Source organism: Coregonus lavaretus (assembly GCF_964263955.1).
Source record: "Coregonus lavaretus genome assembly, contig: HAP1_SCAFFOLD_922, whole genome shotgun sequence".
NCBI classification, from domain to species: domain Eukaryota; kingdom Metazoa; phylum Chordata; class Actinopteri; order Salmoniformes; family Salmonidae; genus Coregonus; species Coregonus lavaretus.
This window is the reverse complement of record NW_028156249.1, coordinates 108391-130199: the sequence shown is the minus strand read 5'-3', so window position 1 is coordinate 130199 and position 21809 is coordinate 108391. Positions and strand designations below refer to the sequence as shown.

Below are 21809 nucleotides of genomic sequence, written 5' to 3'. Positions count from 1 at the left end.
GTGATCCTTGGAATTGTAAAAAATAATTTGTGGCTTGTCACATTGGATAGTTTTTTGGGGGGGACGAAACTTAAAAGTTTTGAAACTCTTCAGGCCTATTTGTTCTGAGTAACATGATGCATGTTGTAATAGTAAATCATAGGGTCCAAACTGAGAGTCTTATAATGTGATAGGTAAATGAGAAACTAAAGTGCTTCTATCCAAGAAGTTCTAAGTCTGCCGTGCTGGGTGTGCCACTTTACCATGGAGTGGGGAGACTGCAGCTCCAGTCCCAGGCCTCAGGCGGTGGACTGGGGAGACTGCAGCTCCAGTCCCAGGCCTCTGGCGGTGGAGTGGGGAGACTGCAGCTCCAGTCCCAGGCCTCTGGCGGTGGAGTGGGGAGACTGCAGCTCCAGTCCCAGGCCTCTGGCGGTGGAGTGGGGAGACTGCAGCTCCAGTCCCAGGCCTCTGGCGGTGGACTGGCCGCTCTTCAGCTCTACACTGGTGGTCTGCAGGACCTCAGTACTGGAGCTCACCTCCTGCTGCACCACTTTAGCCTGAGGGGACCAACACACACAGGTCAAAATAATTAACTCATTAATAAATATTTAATCAGTATAAGACATATATAAAATATATTATATGAAAAATAGTAATCAATAGTAAAGAAAAAAATGAAAGGCCACAGAAGTATTTATAAAAAATATAAAAAAGTATTTCTTATTGAGCGTCAATACTGTTATTTCTTGAATAGAGAAAATTATCTTGAAATGTTATGTATTCAGGTCCCTGTAGTCATACACTATGAATGCGTCCCAAATGGCACCCTATTCCCTACATAGTGCACTACTTTTTACCAGAGCTCTATGGGCCCTGGTCAAAAGTAGTGCACCATATAGGAATAGGGTGCAATTTGGGACATAATCTATGTCTGTGTGTTTGTCCCCTTCCCTTGTTCTTGAACCAGGCCTCTGTCTCTCTACGTCTCTTTGCCACCATGCCCTCGTACTGCTCTCTGAGCTCAGTGATGACAGCGTTCAAGTCCTGGGCCGGGGCGGCGTCCACCTCCACCTGCACCTGACCACTCACCGGGGCACTGAACGACATGGTCTCCTAGGAAACAACATCAACAACAATATTACAGTAGTATCAGCATTCTGATTGGTCCCAAATGTCACTCTTTTCGTTATAAAGTGCACTACTTTCGACTAGAGCCCTGGGCTCTTTTGATGGGCCCTGGTCAAAAGTAGTGAACTATACAGGGAATAGGGTAGCATATCAGATGCAGACTTGGTCTAATATCAGTGTTATCCATGCTGTGCACTACTACTAGCCTGGTCCCAGATCTCGCTGTGCTGTATTGTCAACTCCTATGGTCATTGTCATGTCATGTGGCATGACAATGACCGTAGGAGTTGGCAAGACAGCACAGACAGATCTGGGACCAGGCTACCCTACTACGAGACCCACCTCCTTATGGTTCTTCTTGAGGTAAACCACCTCCTCCTTCAGGTCCTCCAGATGCATCTCCAGGTCGCTCCTGGCCAGGAACATCTCCCCAGCATCCTCTTCAGCCCCCCGATGTCTGCCTCCACAGACTGGCGCAGGCCAAACTCACTCTCAAACCATGTGGTTGACACTTAGTTTGGACTCCAGTTGATCAAGTTATACTATAAATATCTCTACGATATCTGACATTTCAGCAATTGTAATGCTATGGAATAATATTGTTTTATTTATTCATTCATTAAATATTCAGATCAATCTTGAAAAAAAAGGGTAACTAATTGCTAAAAGCTTATATGTTAGACTCACTTGATTCTGAAGTCATCTGCAGCCAGTTTGATGTTATTCACCTGTAGGGCCAACTCAGCCACTACAGTGCTGGTTGCCAAGAACTTCACACAGAGAAAAGTATCAGGTTTCTGGTTATATTATCTCACACCACTGGAGACGCCTTTCAATTGCATCATTAAATAGTTTGGCATGACACCAATGTTATTTTGCATATGTCACAATATGTAATGCATCAGTGCTCAGTAAATGCATTGTAAAAGTATTGGCTGGCAGCTGTTATAATCTGAGAGTTTAATGAATAAAGGCACTGATAATATTAATGCCATGTACAGTAATACAACAAAATCGATCAGTATTTGTGAGTTTTCTCCATCTTAATTTATGCATGTTTTGTCCATCATAGTAAACCAACAAGGAACATACCTTGGAGCGGAGCTCATCGATGGCCACCTGGTGGGTGCTGATGTCCCTGGTGTCGACCTTGACGTGGCTGAGCCCCCACTCCCTGAACTGCAGCTCCGGCTTGATGTTGGCCTCCTCCAGGGTGGCAACCTTCTCCAGGTACGTACCCAGGCGGGTGTTCAGGTTCTGCATGGTGGCTTCTCACTGACTGTGATGGACCCTCATCTGCCTCCCCCGGCCACACCATCCATGGAGAAGCCACCGAAGCTCATCCCTCCACCACCTCAAGAGCCAAAGCCCCCACCCATGGAGCTGAATCGGCCCCCACCAGCGGAGAGGGAGGCTGTAATGGAGGAGATGCGAATGCCCTTACCCCCGGTCCGTGTGTACACACTTCCAGACCTCCCGGAAATCATGGACATGCCCATGTCAGAGCATGAGGAGTTGAAGCTCCCCATAGAGGCTCCTGAGCTTAGCCCAACTCCAATGCTAGAGAAGCTGCTGCTGCGAATGGAGAATGTGGCCATGATGAAATTACATTTAAACATTGACACACACATATCTGCATGTAACTAAGCAAAAAGGTTATGTTCAATATTTTGCTATGTATTTCCATAGCTCTCTTATCCTCAAATTGGCTAAATGGTGAACGCCAGCTCTCTGTCTGGGACTGATCCTCTGACAGCAAGACAGACAGGAGATCAATACAAACCACTGCCCATCCCATCTCTGTACTGTGCATTGGCTTTTCCTTCTCTTATCCCCCCAACCCAACCCACCCACTGGGCACACACTGGTTGAATCAATGTTGTTTCCATGTAATTTCAATGAATTTACATAAATTTTTACGCTGCAGCTACTCTGTTAATTATTTATGCATAGTCACTTTAACTCTACCCATATGTACATATTACCTCAACTAGCCGGTGCCCCCGCACACTGACTCTGCACTGGTACCCCCTGTATATAACCTCCCTACTGTTATTTTATTTTACTTCTGCTCTTTCTTTGTCAACACTTTTTTGTTGTTGTTGTTTTATTTTACTTTTTTATTAAAAAATAAATGCATTGTTGGTTAAGGGCTGTAAGTAAGCATTTCACGGTAATGTCTTCACGGTAATGTCTACACCTGTTGTATTCGGCGCATGTGGCAAATAAAATTTGATTTGATTTGATTTGAATAGAAGTTGAATTGACGTCTGTGCCCAGTGGGCATGCTCTGCTACTCAGTCCTCTCTGTCAGCCAGTCAACCCATCTGCGTGATGTCCTCTAGCCCTTTCACTCACAAACATGCCGCCCCCTCCCCTCCTCTCCAACTCTTGTATGTCCAGACGTGCAAACAAGAATGATAGGGTCATAGGCCTATACTACTCAGTGGAGGCTGCTGAGGGGAGGACGGCTCATAATAATGGCTGGAATGGAGTCAATGTAATGGAATCAACCACATGGAAACCACATCGTTGATGTGTTTGATACCATTCCATTGACTCCATTCCAGCCATTATTATGAGCCGTCCTCCCCTCAGCAGTCTCCACTGACACTACTGTACAACTGCAAACCACAGTAACTGCACATTTGGTCAAAATTGAGTTAAGACCGAAATCAGGCTTTGTAGCATCTGTTTTATCTTGTGACAAAGTGTCCTGGTTCAATTATCTTCCGTTTCAGAGAAAATAGTGTGACATTTCCAGTAACTACAAAATCCAAGTAAAAACCAAGGTAAGCAGCAGTAACTTGTGTTACTAAGTGAAGTTACTGCACTCTGGCTTTGTTCCACCGTGTTTTGACTGCAGATATTGCGGATTGCCTTGGTATTCTATCAGGCTGCGAGTTCAGGCCATCCCGATCATGACACACACACACACCATGAGACAGCCAGTGATCCAGTTATCACCAGAATAAACAGGGCACAATCCCACAGACAAATTATGGTTAACTCGCATTGAAATGCAAATACCCAGATAATGTATACATCGTTCATGATCTTGTACCTACCTATTTGGCCACAGATTTAGTTCCCTAATGCAATTGGTAACCTTAATGTCATCATTTGCATATTGCATTAAAACACGTTGCTAGGATCTGTTTGGATATGTTTACAGACTAAGCTTCTTCTGCCTTTAGGTTATCCCACCAACGTGAAATGAAAGCGTAAATTAATCTGAGTATATGTCAGATGTGACAGGTGTTACATAAGTGAACGGGTCCATAGAGGGGTGTGTACACCATATGGATGAGTTGATTGATGACTTAGCCATCTAGCTTGACAACATATTCTGAAATAACTTCTTATTTTTTATAATGATGCGCTTTGAATGGGCATGGTCTAATTGAATCAACAATCAAATACACATATCTGAGTTTAGCTTTCTTAATGAAACATCAAATCTATTGTTATTTCTGGTTGTTTATCAAAGTTAGCTGGCTAACTTATTGATCCTGCTTTGTAGTATACCCCTCTGGTCCTTTTCCAGGGAGGGAGGCAGGGAGAGGAGAGGAGAGGAGAGGAGAGGAGAGGAGAGGAGAGGAGAGGAGAGGAGAGGAGAGGAGAGGAGAGGAGAGGAGAGGAGAGGAGAGGAGAGGAGAGGAGAGGAGAGGAGAGGAGAGGAGAGGAGAGGAGAGGAGAGGAGAGGAGAGGAGAGGAGAGGAGAGCCCGCCAGCAACATGTCAGCGTATGTCAGCAGTAGATCTAGGAAACTATGAGGCCGGGAGAACTCTCTTCTATATCACTTGACTTGAATCACTTCACTTTAATCTGCACGTTGAGACGTCTCACAACATTATGTAATGGTATATCCCATAGCTGTGGGGTCATGTTAGATAAACTACACAGCCTTTTACATTTTTCCTCATCTGCATACAAGCATTTTTTGGAACAATGTTGTCGATCTCCAAAACAGTGTACACAAGGCACAGAACTCTGTGGTCTTTTGCATAACAGTAAATGTATTTTCAAAATGTAACCTCTTGAGTCAAGCTGAAAAAAACAGAAAGTTAGTCTGCATCCGATGTAATCAATAGATTTTCATTGCAGACACATCATGATGATCAAAATAGGAAAAACAGCTATCAAAAGGTGCAGAGTCATTGGCACCTACTCTCCTTTATGCGTATTTCACCAAACAATTTCATGCACATCAAATCAAATATTGTTTCTGATCAAAAAGGAAATGGGAAATTAGCACATTGTGTGCATGGATATTTTTTATTTATTTTTTACCTTTATTTAACTAGGCAAGTCAGTTAAGAACAAATTCTTATTTACAATGACGGCCTACACCGGCCAAACCCGGACGACGCTTGGCCAATTGTGCGCTGCCCTATGGGACTCCCAATCACGGCCAGTTATGATACAGCCTGGAATCGAACCAGGTGGTCTGTAGTGACGCCTCAAGCACTGAGATGCAGTACCTTACACCACTGCGCCAACGGTATCATCTGAATTGAATTCCATGTAGTCAATACGTAGGCTAGTCTGTTGACAGGTTTGTAGACTTTCCATCACCAAGCAGAAAAACAATCCCCAATTGAAATAAGGACAATGTAATTAGTGATGACCCACTGACTGGGCACACCAAGTAATTTTAAACTGGACAATTGGGTAATATTTGGTTCAGACGTTGATCAATGAGATTACAACCTACACTCACCGGACCCCCTTTGCCTCCAGAACAGCCTGAATTCTTTGGGCATGGATTCTACAAGGTGTCGGAAACGTTTGTTGCTAAATTGGTATCAATGGACCTAACGTGTGCCAGGAAAACATTCCCAACACCAGTACACCACCGCCACCAGGCAGGATGTGTCCATGGACTCATGTTGCTTATGCCAAATCCTGACAATGCCATCAGCATGACGCAACAGGAACCGGGATTAATCAGATCAGGCAATGTTTTTCCACTCCTCAATTGTCCAGTGTTGGTGATCACATGCCCACGCAAGTCGCTTCTTCTTGTTTTTAGCTGATAAGTGTGGAACTCGGTGTGGTCGTCTGCTGCAATAGCCCATCCGTGACAAGGATTGTCGAGTTGTGTGTTCCGAGATGCCGTTCTGCACACCACCGTTCTGTTGTACTGCCACCCACCGTTCTGTTTTACTGCCCTGTCATTTGTCTGTTTGTGGCCCGCCTGTTCTCCTTCGACCTCTCTCATCAAAGAGTTGTTTTGATTCACAGACTGCCGCTGACTGGATGTTTTTTGTTTGTCACACCATTCTCGGTAAACCCTAGAGTCTAGGGTGGGCAAACCTTTTGGCTCAAGGGCCACATTGAGTTTTTGAAACCAAGTGAAGGGCCACATACTATATGCGTGACAAAACATGTGAAGCCTTTATTCATTTTCACATTGACACGCAACTACTAGTGTCCTGTAGGTGTACATATGCTTGCAGAACAATTCTACCATTGTTTTTTGTGAACAAATTTTCCACAAAATTGATATATTTATAACATCACAGACACAGTCAAACACACACACAGATCCTGCATCTCTACCCTTGTAAAGTACAATCAAACTTACAGTCACAATATGCAAACTTAAAAATAGATATATATTATATGACTGGAGACATGCAAAATGTAACAGCAGATGTGTATTAAAAAATAACTATTCTAAAATGTGAGTGAAACATATGGTAAGAGCATCCGTTTCATTAGGAATGGTCTGTTTTTGAAAGCATATTAAGGAACAATTCTCATCTCCATTGTGAGCCAGTTATCCAATTACCTCAGCCCAAATCTGACTGATTAGTTGTTACCTGTATCCAAGTGCATTCTGGATAATTCTCAGTGCATAACCATCACCATGAAAAAGCATAATCCTTGCCTACCCCAGTCACGGTTATTCAAGTCTTAATGTGAACAATGGTTCTGGTCACCTCTCTTGGCAAGGGCATCAAAGTCTGGTGTCATCTTTGATGTAGAGATTCTCTGAACAGCTGACAAGTGGGCATTTGTTAAATTTGACCTGCAATGGGATTTGTTGTAATTCATGACTGAGAACGTTTGTTCACATACAGTGGGGAGAACAAGTATTTGATACACTGCCGATTTTGCAGGTTTTCCTACTTACAAAGCAAGTAGAGGTCTGTAATTTTTATCATAGGTACACTTCAACTGTGAGAGATGGAATCTAAAACAAAAATCCAGAAAATCACATTGAATGATTTTTAAGTAATTAATTTGCATTTTATTGCATGACATAAGTATTTGATACATCAGAAAAGCAGAACTTAATATTTGGTACAGAAACCTTTGTTTGCAATTACAGAGATCATACGTTTCCTGTAGGTCTTGACCAGGTTTGCACACAGTGCAGCAGGGATTTTGGCCCACTCCTCCATACAGACCTTCTCCAGATCCTTCAGGTTTCGGGGCTGTCGCTGGGCAATACGGACTTTCAGCTCCCTCCAAAGATTTTCTATTGGGTTCAGGTCTGGAGACTGGCTAGGCCACTCCAGGACCTTAAGATGCTTCTTACGGAGCCACTCCTTAGTTGCCCTGGCTGTGTGTTTCGGGTCGTTGTCATGCTGGAAGACCCAGCCACGACCCATCTTCAATGCTCTTACTGAGGGAAGGAGGTTGTTGGCCAAGATCTCGCGATACATGGCCCCATCCATCCTCCCCTCAATACGGTGCAGTCGTCCTGTCCCCTTTGCAGAAAAGCATCCCCAAAGAATGATGTTTCCACCTCCATGCTTCACGGTTGGGATGGTGTTCTTGGGGTTGTACACATCCTTCTTCTTCCTCCAAACACGGCGAGTGGAGTTTAGACCAAAAAGCTATATTTTTTGTCTAATCAGACCACATGACCTTCTCCCATTCCTCCTCTGGATCATCCAGATGGTCATTGGCAAACTTCAGACGGGCCTGGACATGCGCTGGCTTGAGCAGGGGGACCTTGCGTGCGCTGCAGGATTTTAATCCATGACGGCGTAGTGTGTTACTAATGGTTTTCTTTGAGACTGTGGTCCCAGCTCTCTTCAGGTCATTGACCAGGTCCTGCCGTGTAGTTCTGGGCTGATCCCTCACCTTCCTCATGATCATTGATGCCCCATGAGGTGAGATATTGCATGGAGCCCCAGACCGAGGGTGATTGACCGTCAACTTGAACTTCTTCCATTTTCTAATAATTGCGCCAACAGTTGTTGCCTTCTCACCAAGCTGCTTGACTATTGTCCTGTAGCCCATCCCAGCCTTGTGCAGGTCTACAATTTTATCCCTGATGTCCTTACACAGCACTCTGGTCTTGGCAATTGTGGAGAGGTTGGAGTCTGTTTGATTGAGTGTGTGGACAGGTGTCTTTTATACAGGTAACGAGTTCAAACAGGTGCAGTTAATACAGGTAATGAGTGGAGAATAGGAGGGCATCTTAAAGAAAAACTAACAGGTCTGTGAGAGCCGGAATTCTTACTGGTTGGTAGGTGATCAAATACTTATGTCATGCCATAAAATGCAAATTAATTACTTAAAAATCATACAATGTGATTTTCTGGATTTTTGTTTTAGATTCCGTCTCTCACAGTTGAAGTGTACCTATGATAAAAATTACAGACCTCTACATGCTTTGTAAGTAGGAAAACCTGCAAAATCGGCAGTGTATCAAATACTTGTTCTCCCCACTGTATGTGGACCTGAATAAAACAAGCATCTTTTGGGCATGCTTTTTAATCTTTGGAAACTTTGTTTCATTCAGTGAGCCATAGAACGGGTCTATTGTTGCTGTTTTGTACTTCTCCTTCAAAGCACTGTCACATTGGATGTCAATGAGCTCCAATTGTGTGTGTGGTGGTGCTTTCTCACTGTCGAAAGATGGGGCATGATACAAGCTCCAGCTCAGTCTCAATCTTGGTGAAGTCTGAGAAGCGGCGGGAAAACTCGGCAACACTGACTGAGATATACAGTAGCACTTTGATCGACCTGCATGCTAACTTAGCGACTTTGTCGCTATATTTAGCGAGTTTTCAGACCCCTCTAGCGACACATTTTCAAAAAAGCGACTAGCGACAGATCTAGCGACTTTTTCTGGTGTTATTGGAGACTTTTGGAGACTCGTATCGTTCTTACTCTTCTCAACGAGCAGCGGGTGCTTTGTTACCCCCGTCCCAAAGCACTCACAGGCGGCCCAGTCCTCGCGCAGCAGTCCCTCCCAGCTGCAGTCAGAGCAGGAGATGTTCACCCCTCCGCGTCCAGACTTCAAATGAATCGCGCATGCGGGAATCCGCCTTGCCCTTATAAAGTTGACAAGTTTTGCAACCACTTTAACAACATTTTCCAGCTTTAACACACTTTTACACAGGGCTTCCTGATGAATAATACAGTGAAGAAATATCAATTCCTCCGAGTTAGGGCTTTCTTATTTTACTTTGTCTTGTAATCTTTTTAGTAGGCCAATGTTTTTAGCGGTTAGGTTTGGTGATCCATCTGTTGTGAAGTTTGTCCGTTTTCTCCACAGTAGATTCATTTTTTCCAAGCAGGCAGACACCCTGTCATATAAGTCAGAGCCACTGGTTGTTCCCATCATTGATTCCATCGCAAGAAGTTCCTCTGTTATTTCAAAGATCTCATTTGTAACGTTGGCCGGATTGAAGTCTTTTGTTAGAGTGAACTGAGTATTTTGTGAAAGAAAGATGTGCTCAGAGAACTATCTAAAATTGCTTACATTATTGGTATCGAATCAGTTTGGGATTCAGATTAATCATGTATGTTTAATTACATAATAGTTAACTGTACTAATAAGGTATTTAGATAGATCTGGTATATGTATCAAAATTAATTTAATATTTTGTAATAATCTTGAATCGAATGAATGTGTGACTGAACACAGACCCAAAGTGTCTTTGCATTTCAAAAGGTTTCAGTCTTTGATGTTGAATGACATATGTAACTTCTTTTTATTTTTGAAATTAAAACTAAATCAGATGAATTTAAGTGTCAATAAGTCTCAATAATTTTGAACGTCTGGATGGAAAAGATTTGAAATGTCATTTGAGTGACTAACCTCTAGAGGGCAATGTTTTGCAAGAAGAAACAAATAACTTTTTCAAGTAGTCTGGCCAAGCAAGCCTCTTAACCCTCCTGTTATGTTGTGGGTCAATTTGACCCGTTTCCACTTTTGCGTTGTCTAAAATACTAGTTAACCACTCTTTTTCGCCATGAAATTACATGACTTTTCCTCATTTAGGGTCATGAACCTAACTGCAAAATGTGGACACACTGATGTGTTGTGGAATGTCTGTGTACATTTTGTATACAAACATGATGTTGTGGATCATTTTGACCCGGAGGCTTTCATGTGTATATATATTTGCACAGGTGCAAAACAAAAAAGTGTCTTTGATGTATTTTGTTTTGACTGGTCCTGGTTGCACTTTTAGAATTGTGTTTGGGTTAAAAAGGGCTTTCCCAAGCTTCTCCTCAGTGTGAGAGCAGCAGGTCCCTGACACAGACACTCAAAAATGAGCTCCAAAAGATTTTCAATCAATGAAGTCTTATCACAAATTCTGGACTGTGACAGTGAAAAAGAAGAAGAGGTTTCAGAGACAGAGGATATTTCAGAGATAGAGGACAATGCTGTTGATGATCCAGATTTTGTCTTCATTGAAGAGGATTCAGAGGAGGAGTCTGCCGTACCATCCCCTACATCAGATGAGAGACAGAGCATGCAACAAGCATCATCAAGAGAAGAGAAGACATGGAAGTCTAAAGATGGTCATATTGAATGGTCACCGTCACCACAACGAGGTCAAGGTAGACTCTCAGCTTCCAATGTAATAAAAATGGTTCCAGGACCTACACGATTTGCTGTCACTCGAGTCCATGATATACAATCAGCTTTTGAGCTCTTTTTACCCCAAGCAATAGAGAAGATTGTTCTGGACATGACCAACTTGGAGGGGAGCCGTGTGTTTCAAGAGAACTGGAAGCCACTGGATCGGATTGACTTGCATGCATACATTGGATTGCTCATATTAGCTGGAGTCTACCGGTCAAACGGAGAAGCAACGGCCAGCCTGTGGAATGAAGAGAATGGAAGGCCAATATTTCGGGCAACAATGTCTCTACAAGAATTCCACATAATTTCTCGGGTGATTCGCTTTGATAACCGTGATACCAGACCGGGTCGACGTGAAAGAGACAAACTAGCTGCAATCAGAGATGTATGGGATAAATGGGTGGAAATTCTACCGTTACTGTACAATCCCAGTCCTCATGTTACAGTTGATGAACGCCTTGTTCCATTCAGAGGACGTTGTCCCTTCAGACAGTATATGCCAAACAAGCCTGCAAAATATGGCATCAAAATATGGGCAGCATGTGATGCCACATCAAGCTATGCATGGAATATGCAAGTTTACACTGGGAAGCCACCCGGCGGAGTGCCTGAGAAAAACCAGGGGATGCGGGTGGTGCTGGACATGAGTGAAGGGCTGCAAGGTCATAACATCACGTGTGACAACTTCTTCACATCCTACCGTCTTGGTGTTGAACTACAGAAGAGAAAGCTGACCATGGTTGGAACAATCAGAAAAAACAAACCTGAACTTCCCAGTGAGCTTCTGAAAATGCAGGGCAGAACTGTGCATTCCTCTAAATTTGCTTTCTCTGAAAATGCAACTGTTGTTTCATACTGCCCAAAGAAGAACAAGAATGTTCTTGTAATGAGCACAATGCACAAAGATGCATCGCTGAGTGCAAGAGAGGACATCAAGCCACAAATAATACTGGACTACAATTCCACCAAAGGAGGAGTTGACAATTTGGATAAAGTCACAGCAACATATAGTTGTCAGCGCATGACTGCCCGCTGGCCTTTGGTGATTTTCTACAACATTGTGGATGTGTCTGCTTACAATGCCTATGTCCTGTGGACTGAAATCAACCAGCAATGGAATGGTGGCAAATTGTACCGACGCCGGCTTTTCCTAGAGGAGCTCGGCAAAGCTCTCATCACTCCCAAGATCCAGAGGAGAGTCCGGCCTCCTCGGTCGACAGCAGCTGCATCTGCCGTCCAGAAAATTCAAGCTGGACCATCAACACATGCCTCCAATCAACCAGAAATGGATCCAGTGGATACAGGCAGTGGCAAGAAACGGAAAAGATGCCAGCTCTGCCCCCCTCGACAAGACAGTAAAACAAGCACCACTTGTGTAGAATGCAATAAATACATCTGCAGAAAGCACACACACACATTGTGTTCAACATGTAGAGAGAAAGACTGAAGGGATAATATGGACCAATAGGGGGGGAAAAAACCTACTTGGGGAAACTGAAAAATCTTGTTTGTGAGAAAGGAAATATGTTTAACAAATAGTTCTTAAATATTGTTTAAAAAAAATAAAAAGTATTGTATTTCTTCTTTCTGAAATGTCTGATAAGACAAAATAAAGTTGTTTCTGTTTTTACTTAATTCTTTGACTGTCTTGAGTGTGTTTAAACTGTGCGGGTCAATTTGACCCGTAACATAATGGATGTAATTTTTTTCCAGCAAAGCACAAGGGTTAAATGACCCCTTGCTAACTTTGCTTAAGGTAGTCTATCGCATCCGATGATGACTTCCACTACTGCTTGTGGGTTCGCTGATGACTATATAATCTGTTGTGGTATGCACTGTCTGCCACAGACAGAGCACACAATGGCCTGTTCAGTCCTTTTTTCCTCAGCCAACTGCACAACTTGATGGCAGAGCCCACGCCAGGTGGAATGGTCCGCGGCAACAGTCTCGAGGGAGGCAGGGTTTACCCCACACTTCTTTAGTGAGGTCTTCAAGTGATCCTTTAGAGTGCTTTTTCTGCCCACCTGCAGAGCAACGGCCCAGTTGTAGCTGTCTGTACAGCATCTTTCCCGGAAGGCGGTCATCTAGCATCCGGATGGCATGGCCGAGTAATCTATGCTGCTGGTGTGTGATGGACGCCTCAATGCTCCTGCAGTTGTTTCTTTGCAGGATCTCTATGTGTGAAACACGGTCCTGCCAGGTCACTTTCAAAATGCGTTGGAGGCATTTCATGTGAAAGGACTCCTGTTGTTTTAAGTGTCGACTGAAGACTGTCCATGTTTCACATCCATAAAGGAGTGTAGATACACACACTGCCTGGTAGACTGCAACATTTGTGTCTAGGTGCAGGTTGCTGTTGTTAAAAACTGCTTCCAAGGTATTTAAAGTGTGGTACAATGGCAAGTGAGGAGTCTGAGATGGAGAATGCGGGTGGTTCAGGTGGAGGATCAGTTCACCACTGACATAGGACCTCTGTTTTGGGATATTAACAGACAGCCCCATTCTACTGTATGCTCTCGCAGCTGCTGTGAGGGTGGCTTGCAGAGCTTCTAGGCTATGAGCGCAATCATTCTCCAATCATCCGCCAACTGAAGCTCAAGTCAATGACCCCTACAACCACTGACACAAACACACACCTCACAAAGGCTTGGGGTTGGAGCAAAAACCTTAGCAAAGGCAAAAGGAGGAGAGGTGGGAAGACAGCTGCTCATGTAGATATCTGCATGTATTATAAGATCTCTGCATATTGGGTCCTTGCAGAAACATGGGCAGCTCTAACTGGCTGGTGCTGCAGGGTAAGGTGTGTTATGACCACACAAATACAGTTCACAGAATGGACATTCGGTATGCCCTCTGACAATGGGAGTGTCCATTCTAGAAATTCTCATTTCTAGAATGGACCCACTGGGACCTGAAGAGTGACACTGGAGGTGGGTGACGTCACCAGGAGGGCAGGGGTGAGGATGACCTGACTTCTAGAGAGGAAGAGGGCCATCAAACACACTTTCCCACCCCACCCAGCCAGACAGACACAGAGGTCCACCCAGCAGTCTTGTCTATGCCAGATAAGGGTGGGGATTACACGGCTGCTGTCACTTCTTCCGTAGAGAGGAGACCTCACACAGAAACACACAAGCTAATTTATGTGAGTAAAAGAGCTTCAATGGACTCTTGTAGGACTGCAATGAAGAATGGTGAAAATGCCACCCATGCAGTCACAAGTAAATACATTTTTTTTTTTGGCGGGGGGGGGGGTATGATCTACAAGAGTGCCCTATAGGGTGAAGGGGCAAAGGGTCTATTTGGAATTCACAATAACACCCATCTCTGCACTGGGTCTGAATGAGGAAAAACTTGATGAATCATCCATGCCATTATCAGCTGTGCATTCCATTAAGGCAGGGGGTTTAAACCAATTAGATCCAGTTAGGAGATTCACTTTGGACCTTCTGCAAAAATACAATATCTATTTCTGCAATCCCTTTCCGTAGCGCACTAAACAAAGTCAAGCAATTAGGCATTTGGCTTTAACATAGTATTTAATTGCAAAATATAATGATATACAGTACAATGTGTAAGAAAAGAGGCTATGCTTTGACTAAGACCCACACCCCTCTCACAGACAGTCCAGTAAATCTTATGACCAGAGTAAGAGCAGAAATACAATACATAAGCATACATATTTCTTTGTTTCTGAAACTGAATGCACTACAATGCTTTCAGTGTCATTCACGACAGCATAATACAAAATAAAACAAACAGTTCTTACACAGTTTAAGTAGAGGAAAGATAGACATTTGTTTTTCCTTCTGTCTTCATTCAGTGTCAGTGCTCATTGCTACACTGAGCCAGGTGGGAGACCAAATGTTTGTAGTCTTTTGATTTAATGCTTGATTCATCTTTCAGGCATGCGTTGACTGGCTCATCATGGGCGACAGTGGGGACCGTCATTGTCAAGAGGGAGAGAGAGGGGTTGAGGCTAAGAAATAGACAATTCCTAGAAACAGATCTCATAGGGTACATGTTGGGCGTAGGCTACCCACCCATTGTGTCTAGTTCCTGACCCCAACCTTCCTCACAGACTGATGCTTGGCCAAACCCGTTCATCATGGCCTTCCTACGCCCACCCCACACCCCATACATTCTAAACCCTACACTCGGAGGTAGGCCAAGGAGGGCTCTCCAGAAGCCTCATACAATTCCAATATACACAAAACACATTCAAGGACAGGAAAGCTGCCAAGTGAGAGGGTACATCACGTTTTGTTCTGTAGTTACATACAGAAATAGACATGATGGAGATCCTATAGGGATAACTACACTCTTAGAAAAAAGGGTTCCAAAAGGGTTCTTCGGCTGTCCCCATAGGAGAACCCTTTTTGGTTCTAGGCACAACCCTTTTGGGTTCCATGTAGAGCCCTCCGTGGAAAGAGTTCTACTTTGAACCCAAAAGGGTTCTACTTGGAATTAAAAAAGGGTTATTCAAAGGATTCTCCTATGACGACAGCCGAATAACCCTTTCAGGTTCTAGATAGCACCTTTTTTTCTGAGTGTACAGTAAATGGAGAGTGGGAATTCCTCAAACAGAATGCCTTTGTCTTTGGTTATCAACTCAATCGGAATGTCCAGCAATGCGAGACTCACGTTTTCCCAGCCAGAGGGTAGGAATTCCACTAACAAAATCGCTTTGACGTCATCTTAGCAAGCTTTACAGCTTTAAGCAAGCTTTAAGTGCTGAAGAATATCCCAACTTTTGCCATTCTTTAATTGCATATATAAAAATAAAACAATTATTTAAAAACATGTAACTGTCTGAGTGAGAAGTCCATAAACCCTACTATCTTAAATACTTTGTAGGGAGTTGAAACATTTACATGGCTGTCACCACTTTTAGTTAGAGGAGCATCGACGAATGAGAAGAAGATGAGTTTTCAAGAAGCAACCCTGAGGATATTGACCTGACACGTTACACAACACAGACCCTTTCTCAAACCCCTGTAAGTACTAAAGTGTATAATGTCAATCCTTGGATAATACCCATGTGGTACTACTCATTCTGTATCAGTGCATCCAAAAAGGTCATGTGTAAGGTGTTTGTGCTGTGAGATTGTTTTGATAGGACTCCTAAGAGCTAAGCCAATCATCAGTGGGTGTAAGATGATAAGCAGTTCTCTGTAAGATAGTTGAGTCAATGGCCCCAGTCTTGAATCCACATGGGATAGAGAGAGTGAGTCTGAACATGGAGGTGAGGCAGGGTGGATGAGGACTGATCCAGGACATCCTATCAGGAGCTGCCATCTCCGTTCTTGGTCTTGAGCACCACCAGGACCACCATGATGGGGATGAGGCAGATGGGGGTCATCACCAGGGCAAATACGATGCTGGGTGGGGGGTCGCTCAGCGCCTCATTGGGACAGTCCAGGAAGAACCTGGAGTGGATGTCCACAAACTCATTCTCCACCATTCTGTTGGGCCAGGGGATCAGCAGACACTCTGCTATCTCCTCCGTGCACAGGGTGAAGGTGTTATACATCCTACAGGGAGGGATAGGAGGGAGAGGTACTATTAGTACAACAGAGGGCAACGTTATGTGCTCTGAAAGCCATTATTAAGAGTTTCATGGTATTGATTGACCATTAATGAGTGAGTTAACACTGATTTCACTTGACTATGTGTTGGGTTTCTCAAAACGACTGTTTGAACTAAGCATGTGGTAATGCAAGACCAATGGCATGATAAGTTGGATCAGAAATCAATTAAACAGAATAATAAGTGGATTAAAAGAAGCATTTAGGCCTACCGCTTCACATTGTTCCAGTTGCACCAATCTGTGTTGTTTAATGACTCCATATCATCTACAAAAGGACTGTAGCACTTTATCGCAAAGAAAGCCGCGTAGCACTCCGTCCTTGTGGGAAAATACTCACAAACGTCACAGTAGTTATCACAGTCAACAGAATTATTCCCACAACCTGTACAATAAGAGAGAGAGAGAGCGAGAGAGAATTATGTAACATTAGAAAATCAGTTCTTTAAAATTATTAAATCATCTAAAATGATGAGAATGTCTAGAAGATTCATGGTTACACATTATTACTAACAGTTCCCTGTCTAATCTTACGTTGATGAACAGCAAGCAGAAACAGCAGTGTCACCTCTGATTCAACACTATTAACTAGCCTACATGTAGTGTCAGAAAAGTAATAATGGCCCACCTAATCCACTGGTAAATCTCTCTTCGTGGCTAACACCTAAGAAGAAAAAATGACAATACATTTGTATACATTTGAGTGACCATGTCACGACTTCCGCCGAGGCTGCCTCCCCTCCTTGTTCGGGCAGGTTTCGGCGTTCGTCGTCACCGGTTTACTAGCTGCTGCCGATCCATTTATCATCACTCCACTTGTCTTGTCTTAATCACACACACCTGGTCCTTATCCCCAATTAGTCATTGTATAAGTGTTCCCTCTGCTTCCTTGTCTGTGTGTGTGTTTGTTTGTTGTGAGCTGTGTGTAGCGCGGTTGAGCTACCCTTACTTTGTTGTTGCCAGGGTAGATATTTCCCCTGTGCCTGAGTTTTGTTGTCGCATGCTTGCACAACTGTTTATCGACGGAATAAACTCTTTGGATGCGTATTACTCTCCTGCGCCTGACTCCTATCACACGCATCACAGACCAATGGTTATAATCACAACAGAAATGTCTGTTAAAAACACCCTCTCAAACCGACAGACTGAACAGCTGTGTCATTCAACATATTTTTTAAATAATGATAAAATCTTGTTTTCAAATTATCAATGTAACATTTAAGATCCCAATCAAAACGAAGCATGCAATAAATGTTATCTTTACTGCTGCACATCGTGTCAGCAACTCAACCTGAATGTCCAGCAGCGTGACTCACGCATTCGCTGCCGCCCGGGGCGAGCCCACACACTCACCAGAGAGAACGGAGAGGAGAACCCCAAAGAAGCCAAGCGCTCCCTTCATGTCAGAGAAAGTGAACATAGGAGAGTTTCCCCCACTGACTGACGACCATCTAGACTGAGCCTGAACTTCTTACACCAAGCCCTGCAAGGCATAACAGGAAACTAGACAAGGGTGGAAGCAGCTAGACACGGCATTACCCCCGGTTACCAGATGTCAGATCGGTGTTACCCGTGGTTAGGTTACCAGATGTTCCTCGAGGATCTGTCTGTCTGCCCTGCGCCTTGGCAGCAATCTCTTCCCCTCTCCAGTGCATTTCTTTAGGATTGTCTTGCCTTTTAAAGGGGTGGAGGCTCAAAAGATTGTCCTCTCACTCTCTCTCTCTCTCTCTCAAAAAAAAAAGGGAGCACACCCAAGTTGGGCTGGACTCACATCTGAAAACCCTTTACTCTTTAACTCTAGTTCTGCTTTTAAGTCTCCATTTCTCACAGGCAAAGGCCTGGCCGACATGCAGCTTGTGATTTATTTGCCTTGAGGGCTGCCTCTGCCAAATCGGAAACATAAGTAAACATTTAGGACTAGGGCGTTTACGCACGGGTGTGCTGTGCACAGACGGCTGTGGATTCATATCTGGGTTAATTTCATTATATCTGGAAGATGTTATTAGAGTCAGCCAGCTGTTTGCAAAGACCTACTCTCTATATCTACCCCACAGCCACAGGCAAGTAATGCAAATCTCCAACTCACTGGGACTTTCAGCGTTCACACAATAGGATAAGCCTGGGAATATGGGTGGACTCCTCCTGGATCTTTATGTTGTACCTTGAGCCATGTGGAGCTGCATGACTGTTACCTCAGCAGACTACTGTCTCAGTTTCATACTGCTTTTCAAAGACAACGCATTAGACCACCTCTTCATCATCACTAAAACAATGATTTATATCTCAAGCTCATTATCAGAGATGCAGTTTTTCAAAATAACAAGTCTTTGCCGATTACTGGGATGAAATAAAAAACCTTTAAAGTGAAAAATATTTAGAAGATGTCTTCTCAGGACAATCTATGCTACACAATGTGATTGGGGCCCTGAACACATCTGTTTGCTGAGCAACGGTTTTGATTTAGTAATGACATCAGGAAATGTGTATTTTCAGCAGAGGAGGAGCTCAGAGTTGGGTGAGTTGTAGGGGAGAGAGAGAAAAAGGAAAACGTAGGGTGAGGAACAGTGAAGGGGGGCTTGCTGCTCCAAAGTTCCAGTTGTTTCACAACTCTAGAGTTCATGCGTTGAACACAGCCGTCACATGGGGCGAATGGTGAACAAATACAGGAAGTGCAGACCAGGTGGGGGCCTGCCTGTAACGAGGTTTCAGTTAACGTTTGACCCCAGATAATTATGGGCCTTGTGTCAGCTGCTGCTGACCCCACACTGTTGGGGACCTCCCCACAGGTTTGTCTTGGCTTCACGTTATGCTAGAAGCCTAGGACTCTTGACAGAGAGCTGCATCTCGGTTGTCTTTTTTTTTTAAAGAGGTTGGCCAGTTCTGTTCTGAACCCATGTGTTTACAGTGCTCGTCCAACAGAGTCCCCCATGGATTCAAATATAATTTCACATCAAAGTGTTGCACGATAGCTATGACGAAGGACAAACCTCGACGGTAATGTTTGTTTAGAACATTAATGGGGTGTTACACTTTACAAACATTTCAAACATAATCCATCTATGATCATTATGTTGTGTAATACCAATATTGTGAAATAGGTGTTAAAATGTTGCCTAAAAAGTTTTAAATGAATCTGGTAACTTACCATGGGATTGGTAGTTTGCATTTGTTGTTGAGTCATGCCGTGAAGTGAAACCTAATTGATGAGAATAACCGTTTAAATACTGTTTAATCAAAGTATTAATGTACATGTATTTATCATTACATTTACATAATTTAGCAGACGCTCTTATCCAGAGTGACTTACAGTAGTGAGTGCATACATTTTCGTACAGGTCCCCTGTTGGAATCAAACCCATGCTCTACCAACTGAGCCACATGGGACCCCATCAACTGAAGACATTCTAACAAAAAAAATGTGTTGTTGTTCCCTTGGTCTTTAACACTAGTTGACATTGATGAGTTTTGTTAGTTGATGTAGAGACCATGAGAAAAGGACAACAGTTAGTTACCTGGTGTGGTAGCTTGTGGCGCCTCATAATCTCCTATCAGACCAGCTGCTATAGAGCACAGTGCTACAGGGACAGACACGAAACAGGGCCAATGTTACTGGAGAGTTCTTTACAGAAAAGTGTATACTCACATTCTCACACGTGCACAGTCAGAGAAATAGACAAAGACAAACACAAGCAAGTACAAATACAGAAATTAGTAGACAGATATGTATTTGTACATATAGAAGACTGATCGGACAGTATCGGACAGACAGAAAGAAAGTAGTGGGAAAGAGAGAAACAAATTAAGAGAGAGAGCTGGTCAGTGGCAGGGAGTGTATCCTCCCTTTGTTCTCTGAATAGTCTGAAACAGTTCAGCCATTTCCTCAAACACAAACTATTTAATGTAGTCTTTGAATAACTTGCTTTGTTTTGTTTTTTTGAAGGACAGTGATCTGGTCTGGGAAATTGAGTCTAAAGTTGAGGTATTCCTTATTAAACAGTTATTGTGACATTGTGTTCTGTGAAGACTGTGATTATCTCAATTACATATCTTATGTGTTTGTTGGTAAAAACAGATAATCTAAATTAGAACAGCAATCTGCTTAAAATCTTTGAAAACTACACCAGATCCATACCATCATCATACCTATATTTAACCTCTGTTTCTTCACCATTGGAGCATGAAAATGTTTTTAACAAATCAAAATTACTTAGTTTAGGCTACTTAAAACATTAATCAAATATTAGATCTGCCAAGCTCTTACTACAATCCCTTACTTCACTGTGCGCTTCTAAGCATTCCACTTACTGTAGGAGGTGAAATCTTGGGCAATGTTTTGCAGACTTTTTCTCTCAGTAATCCAACATACTCCTCCATACCCCTGGCCCTCTTTATATACATATAGTACTCTGTAAATCATCAACTTACCCCAGAGAAGAAGAGGCAGAAAACAGCAAGAACAAGAAGACACCGGAGACAAATTAGGGGCTTTCATTTCTGCCTGACACTGCTCTGTTCCTCTTCCCTGGTGGACCCAGATTACATATCTCAACCTTTCTGCAGGAAAGCTCTATAAAACAACAGGAAGCTCTCGTTTCCTAGGCGGCTTGGGAGGGTTCCCACAATGGGACAGAGAGCCCCAGATAAGGGGAGAGCTACTGTAGCCCACTACCCCTTACAATACAATCCATCTCTCTCCTATTATCACTCTCTCCTTCTCTCTCAACTGCTCTCTCTCTTTCTTTCTCTCACTCTCTCCTCACATTCTTTTTCCTAGTTTCTCTCTCTCTGTCTCTCTCTCTCCTATTCTTCCTCACACTCTATTACATTTTACATTACATTTTAGTCATTTAGCAGACGCTCTTATCCAGAGCGACTTACAGTTAGTGAGTGCATACATTTTCGTACAGCTTGGAAGGAACAGACATCTGTACAGTAGTCACTGAAGGTCTTAATTTTGAAAATAGACTGTTGACTAGCTAATGACCCAGTAGCCTTTCTCACTTGTTCAAATCCTGTGAGTAAACTGATGAGCAGACTAATATATGTTCCAATACAATGTCAAACTTTTTTTTTAAAGATGTTTTGATTCAACTGAACTATTCACAGCAACCAGCTGCAATACGATTTCCAGTTTGGGCATATTATCGACAACATTAAAACATTGGTTGGACCATAATTAGAGTGTGCAACTTTCTTTATTTTGACATATTAGCTGAAGCAAGTTGAATTGTATGTTCACTCAACTGAATTTTAGGTTGAGTGAACATACAA

At 43.2% G+C, this 21809-nt stretch overlaps 1 protein-coding gene across 1 annotated transcript; it reads right to left on the bottom strand.

Moving 5' to 3' along the window:
* Positions 1-14474: 14474 nt before the first annotated feature.
* LOC311126555 (receptor activity-modifying protein 1-like) lies at positions 14475-21048 on the bottom strand. Its single transcript, XM_084200547.1, has 6 exons — positions 20964-21048; positions 20051-20113; positions 19684-19734; positions 17167-17202; positions 16752-16923; positions 14475-16485 (listed from the first exon to the last, which is right to left on the bottom strand). The coding sequence occupies exons 1-6, from the start codon at positions 21028-21030 to the stop codon at positions 16236-16238; spliced, it is 639 nt and encodes a 212-aa protein (XP_084056673.1). The 5' UTR covers positions 21031-21048; the 3' UTR covers positions 14475-16235.
* Between the last annotated feature and the right edge of the window lie 761 nt (positions 21049-21809).